Here is a 21,483-nt window from a genome sequence, read left to right as displayed (position 1 = left end):
GCAGGTTTCCCGCTGAGCAGGGAGCCTGATGTGGGGCTCGATCCTAGGACACTGGGATCATGACCTGAGCCGCTTAACGACTGAGCGACCCTCGCGCCCCATTATCTGGTTAACTCTTAATCCTTCCGATTTACCTTCAAATTTCCCCCTGAAACATCTTATTTAGAAATCACTATCTGCATTCGATTCTTCCATATTAATTCCTATATTATTGCACTTAAACTAAAACTATCTGATAAATCCATCTCCCCTAAACTCTATGCTAACTTGAAGGCAGAAACTGGGTCTTTTTTTTTTATCTTTGTACTCCCAGCAAAGAGCATAATTCCTGGAATGACTAAGCATTTAATAAATATTTGTTGAACCAATGTGATATTTAGGAACTTTTCTCTAAATATTTTAATTTGCTTTACAGCTACTGACATTTTTATACCTATAAATTTGCCACATAGGTTGATTGGGAATAGGTACCATTCATATGAACAGAACAGACAACAATGACTCATTTTATTCTTACAGAAGTAAGATGCATACTGCCAATTAGATAGCTAATATTTCCAAAACATTAACTGCAACCTTATAATTCAATCATTAAACAGAGCAATACTCATAACTCTATTAATTCTACACAACATAATATGAAACTCTTCTAAACTCACTAGTTCTTACAGTACTCAAAACACAAAAGCTTTCAGTATAACATTTAGTTAGTACTTCTACAATACATGAGAAGAACGTAGTATTTTGTAGTTTCAAAAAATGTTTGAGTCTAAATAACTGACCACTTACATTTTTAAGTAAACACAAAACCATTTTTTTCTCCTTCCATACAAGCCATGATGCAATGTTCCCATTACAGATAAATTCACTTCTTCAGCAAATAAACATCATATTCTTAAAGTTACTACTGAGGAGCCATATGAGAATAGTCAAATGAGGTTAAAAGTTGACCCACCTGCCCATTCATTTTCATATTCATTCACCCATTCATTCACACATGCATTCATTCTCACTCTCCTTTTCCCATTCCCTCTCATTTTCCCCTCTCTCTCTCCATAAATTTTTAAATGGGTGACAGTATAATTTTGAAAATTTTCTCCTTATATTCAAACATTTTTTAACTCTTCCACTATTTTTTCTATTTTGCATTATGAGAAGTAAATGTCAACCTTTTACATCTTTACATTTCTTCTTCCCTGTAAGAAAGAATACTTGTTCCTTCTTTCTATAAATTTGCTATAAACTTCAATGTATGTTCTATGAACTGTTTCTGCAACATGTCTTGATCCCAGTTTAAGGCTGTATTTTCCACTTGCTCTTTTAAAATCTGAACTTGGCTTCACCATCAAATGCTTGCCTTCTTCCTTCTGCTTCTCAGTAGTAATTATTCAAATATTCTTTAACTTCCTTGTTGAAGGGAACTGTAGCCCTGAAAGGAATGAACCAATGATATGCTAGTACCTAAAAATATGCCCTAGCATGACAATGATTATGGTTTTGATTTTAGAGCATTTAATTAATCTTTTCTAAATATACATTCCATAATTCCTCTAGCTTCTGTGAACTAGAAAGGAAAAAACATTTCTAAAACTAATAAAATTATCAAGAATTTGCTCCATAATTAGTTGGCCAATTCTACCTGGCATTAAATAACTACCTCATGTTTTCAAAAGATCCAGTTAACTTTACCTATACAGACTGCAGTCATTTAACATATAAAAGCTCAGATGGAAAACAAAGTTGAAGGAAAAAAAATTGTCTAAATACATTATCTCTGCAAATAGTATAAAGCCAAAAGCAAGAAAAAAGCATGATATTGAATGAATGTTATTGAGTATGGCACAAAAACTCCTCAACTATTTCTGCTTTCAGGTCTTAGTGGAGGGATGTAACTTTTAATATCTACATATACCACTTTACCATCAGGAGGGTAAATTCAGAATATATGTTGGATATTAGAAAACACAAATATTATTTTTACTTTCCTATAATCCTTAATTCTGAAACAGTGGTCTCCAGAGTCCAGAGACTACATAAAGGATCCACTGCAATTTGTGAAATATACACATTTTTATTCAAAAAATACAAGAAAATAAGGTTAACTACTTAACATAACAATGGAATCATCAATGGATCCATAGGCCCAAATGGTACATGAGGTATCTTAGGGCAAGAGTGGGGTATTCACAATGTGATTCTGTTCACTGTCCATGTACTGCAACATACCACAGCTTCCATTTTCTTGGTTAAATGGATTTATGCATTATTTTATCTAGTTTTAACTAAATCAACTATCAAAAATAACAAAAATGCAAAAGTGGTATTCAAAGATTCCTGCAAAGACTAAAGATTAAATAGCAAAAATATAAGCACAAGGAAACAAGAAAATGCTAGACTGTTATATATCCTACGCCTAAGTATGAGCCTTTCATTTGTCGTATCATATGATAAAAATAATGAAAACCTAAGGCTAATAAGCTGATCCCACATGATTAAAAATTATTACTGTAGCCATCTGAAATATGGATATCATTTTCAATGACTCCCATTTTATGTGCATATACCTTAAAATATTAGCTAATGACAGTACAAACCCACCTCAAATTAGCAGACCATTTAAAAGCCAAGCATTCACAACATGAAGAGAGCTTTTTCAATTTTCTCAGCAATAATTAAAATCATGTGATACTCAATCCAGCACTTTAGTGAAGTTTTCTAAACTTAATGACATATGTTTAGAAGCTTTTTTTGAACTTTTTCTTTCATTAATAGCAAAAGACAAAGGTCCAGTGACATTGGGGAAACTCTTGGTAGAAGCTGCTGAAATACATGCAAAACAACATGGCATTAAACTAAAATACATTCCTTTGTCAGCAAATACTGTCAGAAGACCCACAGAAATCATTGCTTAAGATTTACTAAAACAAGTAGAAAAGTAACTCAGTGTGGGAAATTTATCACAAAGTTGAATGAAAATAGTTTTTTTAAACAACTCAGCTTATATTATTTGCTAGATTTCAATAATGAAATATAGAAACTTCTTTGAGTCACTAATGGAACAAAAAAAACATATTACTAATATAAATGATTTACTTAAAAAAAAGATGCTTTATGAAAAAACTGTTAAGTGGGAAGGATGTAAAGTTTAAGCCATTCTAAGAAAGAAATTGAAACCAATGTACACAAAGTGCTACAGAGTCAAGAATGTAGTTCTTTTTAAAGCAAGATATTTCAAGGAATATAGAATACTTGTATCTTGAAATGAGATAGGAAGTGAGCATGAAAACATATTGTACCTCACAGATATTTCTGGTTATCTCAATAAAATATTTAAAAACTGCTGAAATTTAGAATGACAGGCATTTTTCATTCACAAAACACTAGTAATCCCTTCAAAGTTTAATGATTAGTAAGAAAGTAACTGCTTTTCAAATAAACTTCATTAAAAAAATAAACACATTGGCAGACCCAACTTCCCTGTCAGTTTCCTTCACCACTGCATGACTCACCTCTTTCTCCTTCTACCTGGCATTAGATGCAATGTGAATAGACACGAGTAGATCAAACATGGAGCTGAGGGTCTCCACATTATGGATGTGGAAGTAAAAATGCAAAGAGTTCATGACCCTTACGAAATTAGTTGAGGCCCGTTTTTTAAAGCAAATTTTGATCCATTTATATAAATATATAAAAATCCAACACTCCAAATTAGTTAGAAGAAGTGTCATCAAGGAAGACGGAAGTTTACTAGCCATGGTTCAGCAGAAAACCTTTGCTTGATTCACAGATTGGACTGAGAAAAGTTAATACTATGATTTAATAAGTGTTGCTAATGATGTTCTTGTTCCACTTGGACCTACATACTTCTTTCAGATTTATGTTTCAACTATAACAGACATTAAACCAAATAACTAAATGAACTTGGAACTAAACCTTCTAATTACTGCCTTTTTAAAAGTAACACATAAAAAATAATGAAACAATGACATTGCTCTCACTAAAAAGTTAATCATAACAGCAAAGGCTTTTGTACCATTAATAAATAAAATTTTAAATCATTTTAGGGGCGCCTGGGTGGCTCAGTCTTTAAGCGTCTGCCTTCGGCTCAGGTCATGATCCCAGGGTCCTCGGATCGAGCCCCGCATCAGGCTCCCTGCTTGGCAGGAAGTCTGCTTCTCCCTCTCCCACTCCCCCTGCTTGTGTTCCCTCTCTCACTGTCTCTGTCAAATAAATAAATAAAATCTTTTAAAAAATAAAAATAGTCTATTTTATTTATTATATATTTGTTAATTTGTTATCTTTATTTATTAATATTTATTAATATATTATGTCTGTATTTTACAACATAGTATAGTAATATACATATACATACATATATGTATAAAATTTTTAAATAAAATACTTTGGGGTTACTTGCTCAAACATACATATTTTTCTAACAGGACAATAAATCAATAAGTTTAGAGACTATTACACTAGTGCAGAGGTTGACAAACCTTTTCTATAAAGGGCCAGACAGTAAATGTTTTAGGCTTTGTGGGTCACAGGGTCTTTATCACAATTCAACTCTGCAATTGTAACACAAAAGGAGCCAGGAATGATATATAAACAAATGGCTATGGCTGTGTTGAAAAATATTTATAAACACTGAATTTCATATAATTTTCATGTGCCCTGAAATAATCTTTTGATTTTTTTTCAGCAATTTAAAAATATAAGGTTAAAACTTTTTTTCAAACTATTCTTACCTTTTGAGCCATACAAAATAAAATCCTAGAGGCAGGGATAGTGTATTTGTCATCTTTTTTTTTTTTTTTAAGATTTTATTTATTTATTTGAGAGAGAGAGAATGAGAGATAGAGAGCACGAGAGGGAAGAGGGTCAGAGGGAGAAGCAGGCTCCCTGCTGAGCAGGGAGACCGATGCGGGACTCGATCCTGAGACTCCAGGATCATGACCTGAGCCGAAGGCAGTCACTTAACCAACTGAGCCACCCAGGCACCCTGTATTTGTCATCTTTATGTTTCCCTGGACCTAACAAAGTATCTGGCATTCAGTAGAGAGTTGTCAAATAAACTTCTCCATTTTCTATTTCACAATTTGACGTTATGTCCCGCTCTATCACCATCAGAACATAAGCTTCTTGACAGCAAGAGATTCCCTTGAGTTCTTCTCTGCTCTTTTTTCCTCAGAGCTTAGAACAGTACCTGGCATACAGAAGGCATTGGACCTTGATAAACTAAATTGTTCAAGCTCTGAGAATGCTTTAATGCCAAAAAATACTGAAAATTCATAAGCGACATGGGGTTTCATAGAATATTCAGGTCTTCCCTGTTTCCTCCCTGAGCTCCTGCACAGGGTTAAGTGCCCACAGTGCCTATTCACAGCTGTCCTACTACTACTGAAAACATTTTTTTACTTTCTTCTCTCCCTGACTAAACTCTACGAGGGCAGTAGAGGTATTGCATTCATCTTTGTACCTCCAGCATGTGACAACCTGGCATACTGCACATATAAAAAAAAAAATGGTTGTGGGGACGCCTAGATGGCTCAGTTGCTTAATTGTCTGCCTTCAGCTCAGGTCATTGTCCCCGGGGTCTGGGATCGAGCCCCACGTCGGGCTCCCTGCTCAGTGGGGAGTCTGCTTCTCCCTCTCCTTCTTGCCCCTCCCCCTACTCATGCTCTCTCTCGCTCACTCTCTCAAATAAAATCTTTCAAAAAAAAATCACTGTAGAAATACATTCATGGCAATAAATACTAGTGGAACCTTTCAAACAAAAAATATATTTTGGAAAACATTTCTATGTACAAACCAAGAACAGAGGCAGTAAATTGTGAAGTTTACCAGCTACAAACAGATAAATTTGCAAACCCTAGCTCCTTTAATTCTTCTTCCTGGGACTCCTATCCTACTACTCAGTTGCGAACCTTTGGTGAAAATCATATTTGGTAAGGAAATTTAAAAGTGACTCAGATTTAGTTATCTTTTTAAAAAAAGATTTTATTTATTTATAAATAAAGAGGGGCAGAGGGAAAAGGGGAGAGAGAATCTCAAGCAAAGTCTGTGCTGAGCACGGAGCCTGACACAGGGCTCAATTTTACAAACCTGAGATCATTCATGACCTGATTCAAAATCAAGAGTTGGACACTTAACTGACTGAGCCACCCAGGTGCCCCTTAGTTAACTTTTAGACCTATTTACTGGATAAGTTTTGCTCCTCCTTTACAAGCTTTTCTTAGAATCTATGTAAGAAAATAAAATATATTATCTAGATGATGCTGGTGTTCTCTCAGTCTAATAATGTATAGTAAGGACACTGGAAATGTAAATGTAACCAATGGAAAATATGTGATCTGAACAATTTCTAAGGATCTAATCATTTCTGAAAACTATTTCCACAGCTTATTATAGATTTTTAAGATTTAGTTTACCTATATTTTATGGTAATTTAACATTAATTCAAATTACTAATGCTGACAGCAGTAAAAGGTTCTCATCCAAGCTGACCAACTCCTAAAAAACTAATGTTGGATAATAAAGAAACCCAGGACAGAGTCAGGGGAGAACAAGTACACTTTGGTTAAAGTACAACACCTGGGGTCCAAAGTCACATAATCTCACTAAATTGATGAAAGCCAAAAGTGAGAGAACAAAACTAAAAAGCTTCGGGGTTATTTATGGCAGTCCTAGCAGACAGAATATGGGATAATTTAGCATTTATTGCATATAACTATACTATCATTAAAATATGCCAAAAATGCAAAATATATTAATATAAATTGCTGAATAACCAAGTACAAAACAAATTTGCACGTGAAATCATATTAAAATGAGGTTGAAATGAAGTGTGTCTACAAATCAAAAATCATTACTAGTCTCATCCTTTGCATATGACAAAACTATTTAATTACCTATGTTAGAACAGATCTATATGAATCCAATGTCACCAATGTAAGCTGGACCTCCACTCAATAGATCCTTCTGCTAGCTAAGAGAAATCAAATTCCAACTTCAGTTTCCAAGAAGTCTCTATATGTCTATTTTTTAAGCCTAAAATGGAAACCCCCTCTCCCTTGACTCCCCCAAAAAGAACTGCATAGAAAAGAGTAATAATACTCAAAAGGAAACACAAGCGTCCAGACATATCTCTCTCCTTGTTCTAACTGCCATTAATTGTTTGTATAAAAACAAGTTACCACTACTAAGTATTTAATAGTCCTTAGGCAGTATACTCAGTGTACAAAAACCAGTTCAGTTATTCTCAAAGGCCATGGTAAGCTCAAAGGCCATGAAACTTAGGATATTGAATAATTATTCAATTACACCAGTATTAATTTACTTAAAGTGGAAAGGAGGAGATATTTCACCAATCTAATTAGAAGCAATACAAAATGCTTCTGATTAACATGAGAAAGGTTATAAATATGAATCTCATTCAAATTTGAATTCTGGGTTAAAGATAATATGTTATACTACTATACTTCAGTCATCTTTTACAGTTAGCAAAAAAAAAAACAAAATGTAGTAGCAGTATTGCTGTTTTGGTCCTACTACCTTTACCCACTTGTGAAACATTTGATAATATGACTGGGCAGAGGAGGGAAACAAGAATTTTAAAGAGCAAGCATAATTTACTCCTGCTGCTAATTATAAAAATCATATAAAAACAAGTATTTTTCATTCTTAGAAGTTTTAATAGAAATGCTTCCTAATTTTCAATTAATATTCAGTGACTATACTCTAAGTACAAAATTCAGTCTTATAAACTATTGCAACAGGCTGCTAATAAAGGGCATGTGCTTCATAAAATAATCATCTAAAACTTTCAAATTTAGAGCTTTAAAATCTGTCAGCGATAGCCATTGATACCATTACACAAAAGATCCGTCTATAATTGTTTCATTGAATATCTACAATATGAAAAGTGACATACCAATGCATAAAACAGATGTCAGAATCAATTGAACGTTAGTAATTTACGAATACACTAGTAAAGTAAAATCTAACCACTTAGATCTTTCAGCTAACTGAACTTGTTGCATGATTTTACTTAGCAATAAAGAGTCAAGTGATTTTTAAAACAAGCTGCTAGTAATGAACTAAGAGTTATAGTAATCAGTTAGTACTTAAAAAATTATGTCCTATAGTAATTCCAGATTTAACTCAATATTCCCTAATATCCACATTTACAAGCCTGTACAGTGAGAATTGATGTTGAGAGATATGATCCTCAAGCATAACAAGAGTTTCAATTATCAAGTAAGATAGGATTATATTTGAATACTACCTTTCATTATTTAAGCTTTTCACCAAAAGTCTTACCAAAATACATCATTACCCAGAAATTCCAAATAATAAATTTTACTAGCAGCTTTAAGGTAACTTATTTCTTGGGTGCCTGGGTGGCTCAGTTGGTTAAGTAACTGCCTTCGGCTCAGGTCATGATCCTGGAGTCCCAGGATCGAGTCCCGCATCGGGCTCCCTGCTCAGCAGGGAGTCTGCCTCTCCCTCTGACCTTCTTCCCTCTCATGCTCTCTCTCTACCATTCTCTCTCTCAAATAAATAAAAATCTTTATAAAAAAAGATAACTTATTTCTTGTCAGGCATCTCATACATGATTACTGTGTATAATGTACTATTTTGTACAATTTTTGAGACTATTTTATACCTTGGTATGTATCCTAAAACACATATTGAGTGTTTAGGTCAAATGGCCTAAATGTTTATTTGTAGTTCACTAAAGTGTAAAAAAGCCAATCAACAGAAATAGCACAATAAAAGGTGAGAATCAAGAAAAACAAGAGTATCATAATGGCCATCAAGTAGGACAAGAACATCTATTACTTTATTTTTACAAGAAAGGACACCGACAGAGTCAAATAAAAGAAATTTCATGCTGGGAAATCTACTTGTCTTTTAGAAACAGAACGACTTAAGTGTCTTCTCCCAATCAATTTAGATAATGGCATTTTAACAGTTTTCCATTATAAATTTTCAGCCTCTTTCTTTTCAACTGATGCTTTGTAAAAAGATTACAGACAACTTTGCATCATCAGTAGGAAATCATCCATCCCAAACTGGCTTTGCCTATTAACCAATATACTTCTGAGTTGCCTTCTACTTCCACTGAGTATATGTACAAGGAAAATGTATTACTTTTATATTTAGCTTAAATGAAACATTATTAAAGATAGGTGCTACAAGGGGCACTTGAGTGGCTCAGTAGATAAATCATCTGCCTTTAGGGGCGCCTGAGTGGCTCAGTTGGTTAAGCGTCTGCCTTCAGCTCAGGTCATGATCCCAGGGTCCTGGGATCAAGTCCCACATCGGGCTCCCTGCTTGGCAGGAAGCCTGCTTCTCCCTCTGACCCTCCCCCTGCTTGTGTTCCCTCTTTCGCTGTCTCTGTCAATTAAATAAATAAATAAAATCTTTAAAAAAAAAAATCATCTGCCTTCGGCTCAGGTCATGATCCCAGGGTCCTGGGATGGAGCCCTGTGTCGGGCTCTCTGCTCAGCAGGGAGCCAGCTTCTCCCTCTCCCTTTGCCATTCCTCCTGCTTGTTCTCTCTCTCTCTCAAATAAATAAATAAAATCTTTAAAAAGAAAAAGATAGATGCTACAAAAATGCCATTTGTTTACATTTTTATGTACCTAAATTTATGTTCCAGCTCAGCCACTTACTAGCTTAGGCAAGCTACAGAACGAATTTGTTCAGACTCTCTCTTAGCTTCAATTTCCTTATCTAAAAATGGAATAAAACTATGTTGCCTACTTTGTGGCATTTTTATAAGGATCAATTGAAATAATACATATAAACTATTTAGTTACATGCCTGGCCAGTAAGTGCATAGTAAATGAAAGCTATGATAATTCATAAAATAACTTCTTCACTGTAAATTAATTATGGTCAAACTAAAGATAACATAGAAAATACATAATGTTCAATGTACAAGTAGATTTCTCTCAAAGAAGAGATACAATCCTTAAAAAATATTTATTGATCTTTTGGTTACTTTTAATCAAATCATATTTATCTAACTTCCTATTCTGAAATTCCTCATGGAGAGAAAAATTCCCAATAGAGAAAACGTGGCTCCAAGTTGAACCTCTTTAAATCACATCTATGAATCCACAAATCTTTTAAAAAAAAAACACGCATTTAAAGAGGAAAGTGATAATAGTCTCAATAAACATTAGAATATTCAAACCACAAAACAGAAATGTTATAAAAAGTGTTAAAACACTGGGCGCCTGGGTGGCTCAGTTGTTAAGCGTCTGCCTTTAGCTCAGGTCATGATCCCAGGGTCCTGGGATCGAGTCCCACATCAGGCTCCCTGCTCCGCAGGAGACCTGCTTCTCCCTCTCCCACTCCCCCTGCTTGTGTTCCTGCTCTCGCTGTGTCTCTCTCTGTCAAATAAATAAATAAAACCTTAAAAAAAAAAGTGTTAAAACACTATAAATACTGTACACAAATTGAAAAATTTAGAAACTACCAAGAATCATTGTTTTCCTAGGGCTGCAATTATGAAAAAGGCAGATGCATCTCTGATACAGAGTGAGCAAATGGGGAGAGTAGCACAGGAAGATATTGAAGAGGTAAGGTGGGGATCAGATCATACAGGGCCTTATAGGCTATTTTAAGTGTACTGACTTTTGGACACCAAGTGAAATGGGAGCCATGGGAGAGATTTGATAAGCCAACTGATATGATATTGTTCAGGATTTAAATGGATAATATTTCTCTATTGAAAATATACTGTAGAGGGTCACAGTGAAACATGGAAACCAATTAATAGTAGTAGTCCTATAGTCCTACCACTATTGTGGCAGCCCAGGTAAGATTTCAACTAGTGTGGGAACAGTCAAGGTAGTAAGAAATGGTCAGCTATTCCAAGTACCTTACTTTGAATGAAGAGTTAATGGGTTACAAAATGAATTAAAGGTAAGAAAAAAAATAGTCAAAGACAATTCCAAAGATTTTGGCCTCAGTAACTAGACAGATGGATATATTGATTTTGAACTGATATATGAGTCTAGAGTTCAGACATGAGGAGGACTAAGCTGGAGGTAAATTTGAGAATTGTGAGCACACAAATGGGATTTAAAAGCACAGTATTGGTTGTAATTACCAAAGAAGATAATGTAGAAAGGAAAAGATGTCTAAGCACTGATTCCTGGGCCTCTACTTTAAAGGTTAAGAACATGAAAAGGAATCAGCAAAGAAGACTGAAAAGAAGCAGCCAAAGAAGCAGGAGGAAAACCCAATCAATGTTGGGGGTATGGGAGGGGGGAAGCATTTCAAACTGGAAAATGATCAACTGTCTCAATTGCTACTGCTAGGTCAATTAAGATGTTTTATCTCTGTGGTAAGGCTGTCACCGATGTCTTCTATTCTTTTCTCAATCCCAGTGAGTATCCTTATGATTGCTGCTTTAAATTCTCCATCAGGCATGTTACTTATATCTGCTTCACTTAGATTTGTAGCCAAGGCCTTATCTTGTTCTTTCATTTGGGATAAATTCCTTCATCTTTGCATTTTCTCTAAGTCTCTGTCTTCTTCTGTGTTAAAAAAGCCAGTTATGTCTGGCTTCCTTATTCCTGAAAGTAACGGCCTTATGAAGAAGAGGTCATGTAGTGCCCAAGGCTTGAAGCTTCAGGGAATGTCTATGGTATGTGCTGCATCTACTCTGCTGTTGTTCTGAGGCTGCTCTATCCTTCAAGCCAGTATTCTCTAAAAGCTCTCCTTGCCTGCTGTGGGCAGTGTTGGTCCCTGGCCTGAATGTGGCAAGTTTAACCAGATGTGCTCTGGTCTGCGTATGAAATGAGTCACCACCTCCACTGGAACTGAGGCCCTGCAAAACTCTGGTCAGGAAATGTGGCAAGGTCAGAGGTTTATGTTGGTCTTCCGGAGGTTAGGCCCACCGTGCTGGTCCTGAAGCAAGCCTGAGGAGGGTAGCTCCAATGGAGCACAGAGGCATGGGGCTTGGTGTAAGCAAATTATGCAGCCAGTGTTGGTACTGTGCTGCTTCCAGCAGTTGGCTCACTTTTTATGGTCTTATGTGTGGGGGAGGGGAATGGCTCCAGCAAGCTCCTTTGTTCCCAGAGAGTTATCTCAGTGAATGCTGCCTGTCAGGGGCAAGCTCAGGAGATGGCGAATAATCCCCATGCATTCCAGGTGCTCTTCAGATTGCTGTTTCCATGCCATCTGTCCTTAGGTTGTTTGCCTGCTTTCTCTCCAGGAGCAGGGTGGTGCCCTCAGGGATCTATCCCAGCCAAGCTTGCCGACTTTCAAAACTCCAGGCTTTAATCCCTACTGGCTGCAAGAACTCATGAAATTCAGCCCCTCTTGTTTTCCAAAGCCAATGGCTTTGGGGAACCATTCTCCATGTACATCCCCCCATGTGCTTCTCTTTCTGTCTCTCTCTGTCTCTCTCTCTAGCCCTTCTCCAGACCAGAGTTCCCTCCCCTCCTCAGTAGTTTTGATCCATTTTTCCCCTAAACCACATCTCTGCACTTCCTACCTTCTTTGATGTGGCTTCTTCTCTCCCTTTATTTGTGGAGTTTGTTCTGTCAGCCTTCAGGTTGATTTCTGAGGTATTTAGAATGATTTGATAGTTATCTACTTGTGTTCATGGGACTAGTTAAGTCTAGGGTCCTCCTACTCCACTGCCATCTTCCTTCTATTCCCAGGCATTGTTTCTCCTCTATGTGTTTGTTTTTGTTTTACCCTCTGTCTTCCCAACTCTATTTCAAACACCCAGCAAGATACCTTGCATTGTTTTCAGCAAAGTGAAATTTGGCCTGTTTTACGTCACAGAAACAGAAACACAAATTAATTAAAAAATTGATTCAATGTGCCAGAGACTACAAAATACTAGAGAACCCAAATAAATAAGAGAGCCCCTGCTTTCTGGAGCTCACTGTAAAAGTAATTAGGATGTTTTGTTCAAAAAACAGATACTTCTGAAAATAGTTCTGTTGTATCAACAGGCTCCTAGTCTCTTTTGCATGATATAAACACAGTCCAGGAGCACCTGGGTGGCTCAGTCATTAAGTGTCTGCCTTCCGCTCAGGTCGTGATTGGGGGTCCTAGGATCGAGCCCTACACCGGGCTCTCTGCTCAGCGGGAAGCCTGCTTCTCCCTCTCCCACTCCCCCTGCTTGTGTTCCCTCTCTCCCTGTCTCTCTGTCAAATAAATAAATAAAATCTTTAAAAAAAAAAAACAGTCCATACAAACATACCTACTTAAAACCCCATGCTACTTTGGACACACAAATTTTAAAATTACAACAAAAGTAGGGGTCTAACTTACCATCATTTTTTCAAAGAGATCCAGTACTTCCTTTTCTGACAAATTCAAAGATCGTTCATCATATAATGGCTGAGCTGCCGGAAACTCACTCACTGCAACTTGAGAATCAATAGGATGTTGAATAAGAGGTTTTTCTTTTTTGACAGTAGATTTTCTAAAACTTGTAATTCGGTCACGCTACAAAGAAAAAAGTAAGAAATTCTAAGAGAGAAACCCAGAATCACAAATACAAGTACTGAAACAACAAAATAGCACTTACTATAATATATATCATTATTGTCTTTTGACAAACTCTTATTTTAAGCAACAAACTCCAGTTAGAGATTGTACAATTTTTTAAACTTGTAGTTCTTCAGTCTCTGAAGTCTGAGATGTGAAAAGTATTCCTCAAAAGTAAACCTTAGTCCCTTCTTATTTCTGTTTTACACAGTAAGTAGGTAAAAAAAAAAAAAAAAAAAAAAAAAAAAAGTCCTGCATCAAAGTGGTTGTTTAAGGGAAAATGTAGCTTTGGTGGCAACTTTTGAACTATGAGAAATAAAGAAAGGAAATAAAAAGACCCCCAATATTCAATTCTAAGGGGGAAATTACAGTAACGTTTCACTCTTCAAAGCACCAAAAATTCTGACAAGTATCTATGTACTTTGTCAGCATAGTGGTTGAGTATAATGGTTAAGAACATAGACTCTGAAGCCACACTGCCTGGGTTTGAATCTGCCCTTTCCTAGCTGAGGAACCCTGTGCAGATTACGTGCATTCTGTTTCCTAATCTCTAAAATACGGATAACAATGGGTGCCTGGGTGGCTCTTTCGGTTAAGTGTCCAACTCTTGATTTCGGCTCAGGTCATCATCTAGGGGTCATGAGATCAAGCCCCATAAAGGGCTCTATGCTCAGTGTGGAGTCCGCTTGAGATTCTTTCTCTCTCTTTCTCTAAAATAAATAAATAGTCTTTAAAATACAGATAACAGGTTAATATATGTTAAATAATGATACTACCTATACCACAGAGTTATTCTGAGATTTAAATAAACTGGTATGTTTAGTGCACTTAGCTGCTATTATTATTGTTGATGTTACTATTATGTCCCTTGTTTTTTTCCCCTAGAAACTGGGGATAACAAGACATCACCTTTTCCATTTAATGGCAATGTTAACATACATAGAAATATCTTATTCCTACAAACACTAGTATGAAGAACTTGATGTTTTATGGATATTGACTCTGAAACTTTGATTCCATGTACAATCTCTAATACTTAGCATAATCTCTAATAATTAGCTTGCTATTTCACATAAAGTGTGTTAATGACTCCAGATACATGTAAACACCCCAATCTGTTATAAACCACAAAACATTAGACCTCAAAAATTAGTAATATCCATAAAACTGAATGTAACTCAGTTTTATTCTGGTTTCTGTTAGAAAGCACATGCATACCATCAACTCATGTTAAACAAGCACACATGTTAGATGTGAGGACAGTAATCTTCACTGCCATGTTACTGAGTCCTTATAAATTGTTTCAACAATACAAACTGTATCACAGAAGTTATTACAACAACTTACATAAATTTCTGTTGACTCCCCTCCCATTAAAAGAACATACTTTTCATTTTGATTCAAAAAACACTTTTTTTTTAATTGAAAGCTGTACTTTGAAAGAAATATGCAGTTTTATGTAGCTTATTTAGGATTACAAAAATTATTTTAGTACATGGTTTCCTACAAAGAGATTATATAAATCAGTGTTTTAGAGCTGGGAAGAAATTTGAAAAATCATCTAAACCAACTCTCTCATTTCACAGAAAAAATGACTCGCTTAATTTATAAGTCCCTGGTTCCGATCACACTGTTCACATTAAGATTCATTTCTTCAAATTATCTTGAACTGTATTCCAATTTTCTTTTAACTCTTTGAGGGAAATTAAGTTGGTTTAGATATGTATTATATTTTCAAACAACTCAAGAAAAAATATTAAGTAATCCCAAATAAGCTTGAGTACATATCCAACAGTCGAATTTCACTAAAAAATATGGTGGACATAAAAACACTTAAATATGCAATCAACCATTAAATCAATGTATCTCTGTTCCTGTCCCTTCATGTCACTTTTGTAGTGCAAGGTTTTTACTGAGTAGCATTATTTACATATATACGTGATCTTCCACTATACCCTTCATTTCTATCTAGAAAAGAGGCTTCTGCTTTCAGCAATAACTTGGTAAGAAAATGATGTTAAGCTATACGCTTTTACCTCCTTGAATCACCAATATTTTACATTATTTGTAATTTCACGAAGAAAAAAATTGACACTGCTTAAAATACTGTATTTTAAAAGTTTAGCTATAAAAGGGCACACTTAATTAAATGTTAAGCCCATAACTTTTAATAAGTTTTATCATGATAGCCTCAGCTCAAAATATTTAAGAGTTTTAAAAGCACATATCTAACATAATAAACTTAGCTTCCTTTCTACTATAAATTAATTTTCCCCAATACTGATATTAATCTTTTACTTAGTCACAGTTTACTTGGCTATCAAAAAAGAAAAAATCTTTATTTTCCAGAGTTAGACGTATATACAAAAAAAATTTTGGTTAAAGTATATGTCAGGATAATATCAAAATTTTATTTAGCTCTAATTCTTTAATATCCATAAAAAGAAAAGTCACTCTCTTGACAAATCTTCCATTTTACTGTACTTTGTAAACATCTAGATCTTTTATATCTTACATATATCAATGCTTTAATGTCCACCCACTTTAGTAAAATAGGCAACATGCATAAGTAACATAACATGCTAAGACCACCTTACCACATCATCTGCCAAAGTTTTTATTTGAATGTTCTATTAAAACCAAAAGGAAAAAAAAGAATACCTGTCAGATAAGAGAAATTCATAAATCAAACAAATTAATAACTGATACCCATTTATTTTATTAATTATAACTAATAAAAATTATCAAAAGTTTAAATATATAACCACATACATTCTTTACAAAAGGAAAAACTCTAAGGATTAAAAATGAAGATTTGGATGGGTGTGTCTATTTGGTTTTTTAAGTTGATAGCGATTTATTGAATTCTGAGTGCTATTTGTTTTTAAAGATGACTAGCAAGGTCCCCAAGTCAGATTTGGATCAGACATCATCACCATAATGCTCAAACATGAGAAAAGATATAGCAAAGTCATAAGCCCTTTCAAGTTTTTTCAAAGTTTTAGAATGAATCATACTTTTAAATTTTTGAAAAATGTCACATTTAATATTAATGAAATAAAATGAAACAGCTGAATCTAGAATTCAGTTACATCTGATAAAGGACATCTTTATAAATATTCTAGATAAAATTAACAGATTCTGTTAACATATGTCCATTTCTCAAAAATTCCAACACTTCTTTTTTGCATGTGGTTTTCTACTTCTATGCTGCAAAGCACTTAAAATGGTGTATCTTAGTGAATAAAATACAGTGGTTGATAAAAACTATCACACATCAAAATGGCGACCACTATTTGAAAAATTAGAGTACAGCAATACTAAAGTAATAAAGCAATTATTGCAATAAAGCAAAGTAATAATAATTTAGTAATCTTCCATGATTGAGAAGGTAATTCAAGATCTTATAATAACATATGATCAGCATGAAGGGCAGTTATTATAGATATGCTGCAATGCTAATTAAAAATTTTGATTAGGAAGGAAAGAGATTTCTAAAAACCACCAGTTAAGAAATGAAATTAATCTTTCTGCCACATCCTATGCATTTATGTCTTACAACAGAAGCTGAATGATGTGCATCAACTTGGTCAAGCTTGCTCACCTCCCTTTTTACTAAGAAAAATGTGGTCATCTCACTGGTAAGAATTCATTATGAGTTCTAAGTAAGTGAGAATTATTTGGTCTCAGGATCTCATGAAATTGTCTTCAAACACCACCAACCAAATGCTGTAAAGGACCGTTCTCCTCTGGATCAGCTGGGACAAATACACTATTATAAGTATAGTTCTTTTTCTAATTTTAATCCACTGATTCCCTCAGGAACCTATACTTCTACATTTTTGTACTATGTCTTCATCACACCCCAATCAAATTTTATTGCCTAGGGAAAAAAAAGGGTGAATATTCATATCAGAACTGAAGCCATTTTAATAGAGATTAATTCACATAGGACTATCTCTACATATTTCCTCTTTAATATTCATACTGAGTTAAAATCTTTATGTACAATGGCAAGCTTCATGATTGCCTGTAATGTAAAATCAGAGTAAGAAATGTCAAATTCTCAGCTACCATGCCACCATCCAGATATGTACCTGTCCACCTGTTGTTTTAGTAGGCACATTATACAGTTCTTCAAGCAATTACTTCTTTTCTTTCTATCCTTTGGAAATATAAACTCAAAGACACATCTGTATCTTCAAAGTGAGAATGTAAAGGGAAAATATAATTTGATTCAGTCAAATTATCTAGCTTAAGGTACAAATATGTCTGGAATGCTTTAAATTTATATCTCAATTGAATGTATGGTGACAGTTTGATCAGGGGGACAGAAACAAGAAAAAAAGTATTGCTAGTTTTATTTCTACCTCATCTTATGGGAAGAAATTTGAGTTTTCTTCTCTAACCCCACTTGCTTTTTTTTTTGAAATTAACTTTTTTGTCCATACTTAGTCTCACGGTACGGAGTTAGAGAATATTAAAGTTGGATGGAATTTAAGATGATCTGGTCAAAACCTCTCATTTTACAAATTATGAAACTGAAGCTAAGTTACCTGCCCGGACCACAGATCTATCTGGTTATGACTACATACTAACTCTCAGTCAACATATAAACTTTTCAGTTAGTATAATCAAGATCTAGGATATTAAGATTGAATTACTGAATTGAAACAGTTCACGGTAATCTCAAATTCACAGATAGCCTGTTTAGGTAACTGCCTTTTCCCATCATTACCCAGGAAGTCAAGCATCTTACCAAAGAGCATTCCCCTGGCACCCAAAGTCCTTGCCAACATGTCTTACATGTAATCTACTGAACTCACATGTGACTAATTGGTTATAATCCACATAAAATGTATATGGAAATGAATTCTTAAATTTTACCTTCCTAATTACTTCTTAATACTGCCACAATTCTAAGAGTCAAACCATTTCTCTAAGCTTTCAAGGAGGATGGCAGGAGGAAAAGTGAGTTCCATTATAACTAATGGAAATACTACATGAGCACAAAGGGGTAAAAATGCTGTTTCAGAGGATCAAGACAGACTTTCAAAAAAGAGGGTAAGTAATATTTATGTTAATGGTAATATCCACATTCCATTTATCCAGGTTTAAGACTTCCATGTCACTCCTTCATTCTCTATAGCCAAGCAGTTGTTAAGTCCCACGGTATATGTTCTGCAATTTCTTCTTCATTTGCATACAAACTATTCCATTTTAGATTCTAATCCCTGGAAACAGCCTCCTAGTAATTATGTTTCCATTCTCTCCTCGTTGCCAAAGTAATCTTAAAGCAAAGATCCGGCTCAAGCCATCATCACCTCTTACCTAGATTTCTATAGTAACATCCTAGCCTGTCTGTCCCCTGCTTCCACCTTTACCATCCTAGTTAATTTTGAACATATCAAAGTGATACTGGTAAAACCAAATTCAGATTATGTTACTCCTTTGCTCAAAACTTTCCAACAGTTCTCTACCTCCACTACAAGCATAAGTCAAAATCCTTACAATGGCCTACAAGGCCCTCCTGATCTGTACTCTCTCCAGATCCCTCTGACCTCATCTCCTATTACTGTCCCTTTATTTCCCTCAGCTCCAGTCACAGTGACCACCTACTGTTCTTCAATGCAATCAGTCACATGCACTGGCTCTTCCCTCTGCCAGCAATGCCCTTTTCTATTTCCATATTTCCATATCCTTTACTCCATAATACCTCCATTTGGAGTTTTTGCTCAGTGAGACCCAACCTGTCCAACCTATTTAAATGGTAACACAGAGGTTACAAGATGGCAGTGGAATAGAGGACCCTAGGCTTGCCTTGTCCAATGAACACAACTAGGTAACTATCAAATCATCTCAATACCCCAGAAACTGACATGAAAACTGACAAAACAAACTGCAACTAAAGGAAGAGAAGAGGCCACATCAAAGAAGGTAGGAAGTGCAGAGACACAGCTTGGGAGAGAAACAGATCTTAGCCACTGCAGTGGGGAGGGAGCTGTGGTCACAGAGAAAGACAAGAGACAAATTCACATGCAGGAGAGCACAGGCAGAAAACAAATCCCTCTAACAACTGGCTTGGAAAGTGAGAGGAGCCAAATTTCAATTTTGTGACTTCTGACAAGCAATAGTGCTTAAAGCCTGGAGTTTTAAAGGTCAGTGGGCTTAGCTGGGATAGAGCCCCAACCGCATTAAGGCAGCTCTTGGAGAGAACACAAGCAAAAGACCTGCAGACACACAGCATGGAAACAGCAATCTGATGACCAACTAGGGCATATGATGGGGAGGTTATTCGCTTATTTCAGAATGCATCCCAGAGAGGCAGCATTCACAGAGAGACCCTCCAGAAACAAAGAAACTGCCAGGTGCCATTTCCTTCCACTGCCTCTCTTCATAAGCACATGGCTACCTGTGTGAACCAGCACAGTACCAACACTCACTACCTAACTTACTTACACCAAACCCTGCCCAACATACCCTGGTGGAACCACACTTCCAGAAGTGCCTCAGAGGCAGCACTGTGGGCCTCCTAATCTAGAAGACTAGTCCAATCCCTGCTCACACTGCATCTCCTGACTTGGGAGATTTGCTCAGTCTCAGTTTCGGAAGCCAAGGCAACAAGCAGACCAGAGCACACCTAGTCAAAATGGGCCACGTTTAGTCCAGGGACCAAACACTGCTAACAGGCAAAGACAGCCTCTGCAGACAATTGCCCTGAAGGATAAAGTGGCCAGCACAAAATAGCACAGCACATGCAGCACACATTGGAGACAATCCCAGAAATGCCAAACCTAGGGAAATAGGGGAAACCACATAGCAGGACACTACAGAACCTCTTCTTCATAAGGCCATTACCCATACGAACAGGAGACATAGCTGACTTTCCTAACACAGAGACTTAGACAAAATGAGAAGACAGAGAAATTTATCCCATATAAAGAACACGACAAGGCCACAACCAGAGATCTAGGTGAAACAGATATAAGTAATATGCCTGATGAAGTATTTAAAGCAATGATCATAAGAATATTCAGGTGGATTGAGGAAATAGTGGAAGACATGAGTGAGACTGAAAACTGAGATAAGGAATAACAGCAGAGATAAAGGACAAATGAACTGAGAAACATGCTTGCTGGAATGAAAAGCAGGCTGGAAAAAGCAGAGGAAGAAATTAATGATCTAGAAAACAGAGTAATGAAAAATAACCAAGCTGCAGATAAGGGAGAAAAAGAATTGTGCAAAATGAGAATAGATTTAGTGAATTCAGGATGCCCTGAAACATAGCAACATTGGTAATACAGAGTCTGAGAAGGAGAAGTCAGAGAAAAGGGGGGCAGAAAATTTATTTGAAGAAACAAAGCTGAAAACTTCCCTATCTGGGAAAGGAAACAGATACCCAGATTCAGGAAGTAGAGAGAAACCCATCAAAATCAACAAAAGCAAACCCATACCAAGACATATTGTATTTAAGTTGGCAAAATTACTGATAAAGAAAAAAATTTTAAAGCAACAATACAAAAGAAGACTAATATACAAAGGAAATCCCATAAGGGTAGCAGGGGATTTTTCATCAGAAGTTTGGCAAAACAGAAGGGCATGGCATGACCTATTAAAAGTGCTAAGTGGAAAAAATTGGCAGCCAAGAATACTCTATCCAGCAAGGATATCATTCAGAATAGAAGGAGAAATAGAGTTTCCCAGCCAGACAAAAACTAAAGAAGTTCATGACCACTAAACCAGCCCTGTAAAAAATATTAAAGGGTACACTGTGACTGGAAAGGAGAAACCAAAATGGGCAGCAGGAAAGTAGAAATAAAAAGGTAGTAAAAATGTGTATTTCTGTAAAAAGAAAATCAAAGAACTCACAAAATAAAAGGATGTGAAATATGATACTATATACCTACAACCTGGGGGAGACGTAAAGAATCGGTTCAAACCTAAATGATCATCA

At 35.7% G+C, this 21,483-nt stretch overlaps 1 protein-coding gene across 6 annotated transcripts in view; it reads right to left on the bottom strand.

Moving 5' to 3' along the window:
• DIAPH2 (diaphanous related formin 2) overlaps positions 1 to 21,483 on the bottom strand; it is a 949,436-nt gene that overhangs the window by 873,604 nt on the left and 54,349 nt on the right. For 5 of the 6 annotated variants that reach the window (XM_073885915.1, XM_025876973.2, XM_073885914.1 and 2 more), the window contains exons 2-3: positions 16,127 to 16,159; positions 13,311 to 13,487 (exon numbers count right to left, since the gene is read on the bottom strand). In XM_073885915.1, coding sequence (XP_073742016.1) covers positions 13,311 to 13,487; positions 16,127 to 16,159 — 210 coding nt within the window. The remainder of the gene's footprint in view (positions 1 to 13,310; positions 13,488 to 16,126; positions 16,160 to 21,483) is intronic. The other variant, XM_073885916.1, reaches the window with a different exon arrangement.

This window comes from Callorhinus ursinus, unplaced genomic scaffold (assembly GCF_003265705.2).
Source record: "Callorhinus ursinus isolate GAN/ISIS: 27379988/994484 unplaced genomic scaffold, GSC_fseal_2.0 scaffold67, whole genome shotgun sequence".
NCBI classification, from domain to species: Eukaryota; Metazoa; Chordata; class Mammalia; order Carnivora; family Otariidae; genus Callorhinus; species Callorhinus ursinus.
This window is presented reverse-complemented; position numbering and strand designations above follow the sequence as displayed.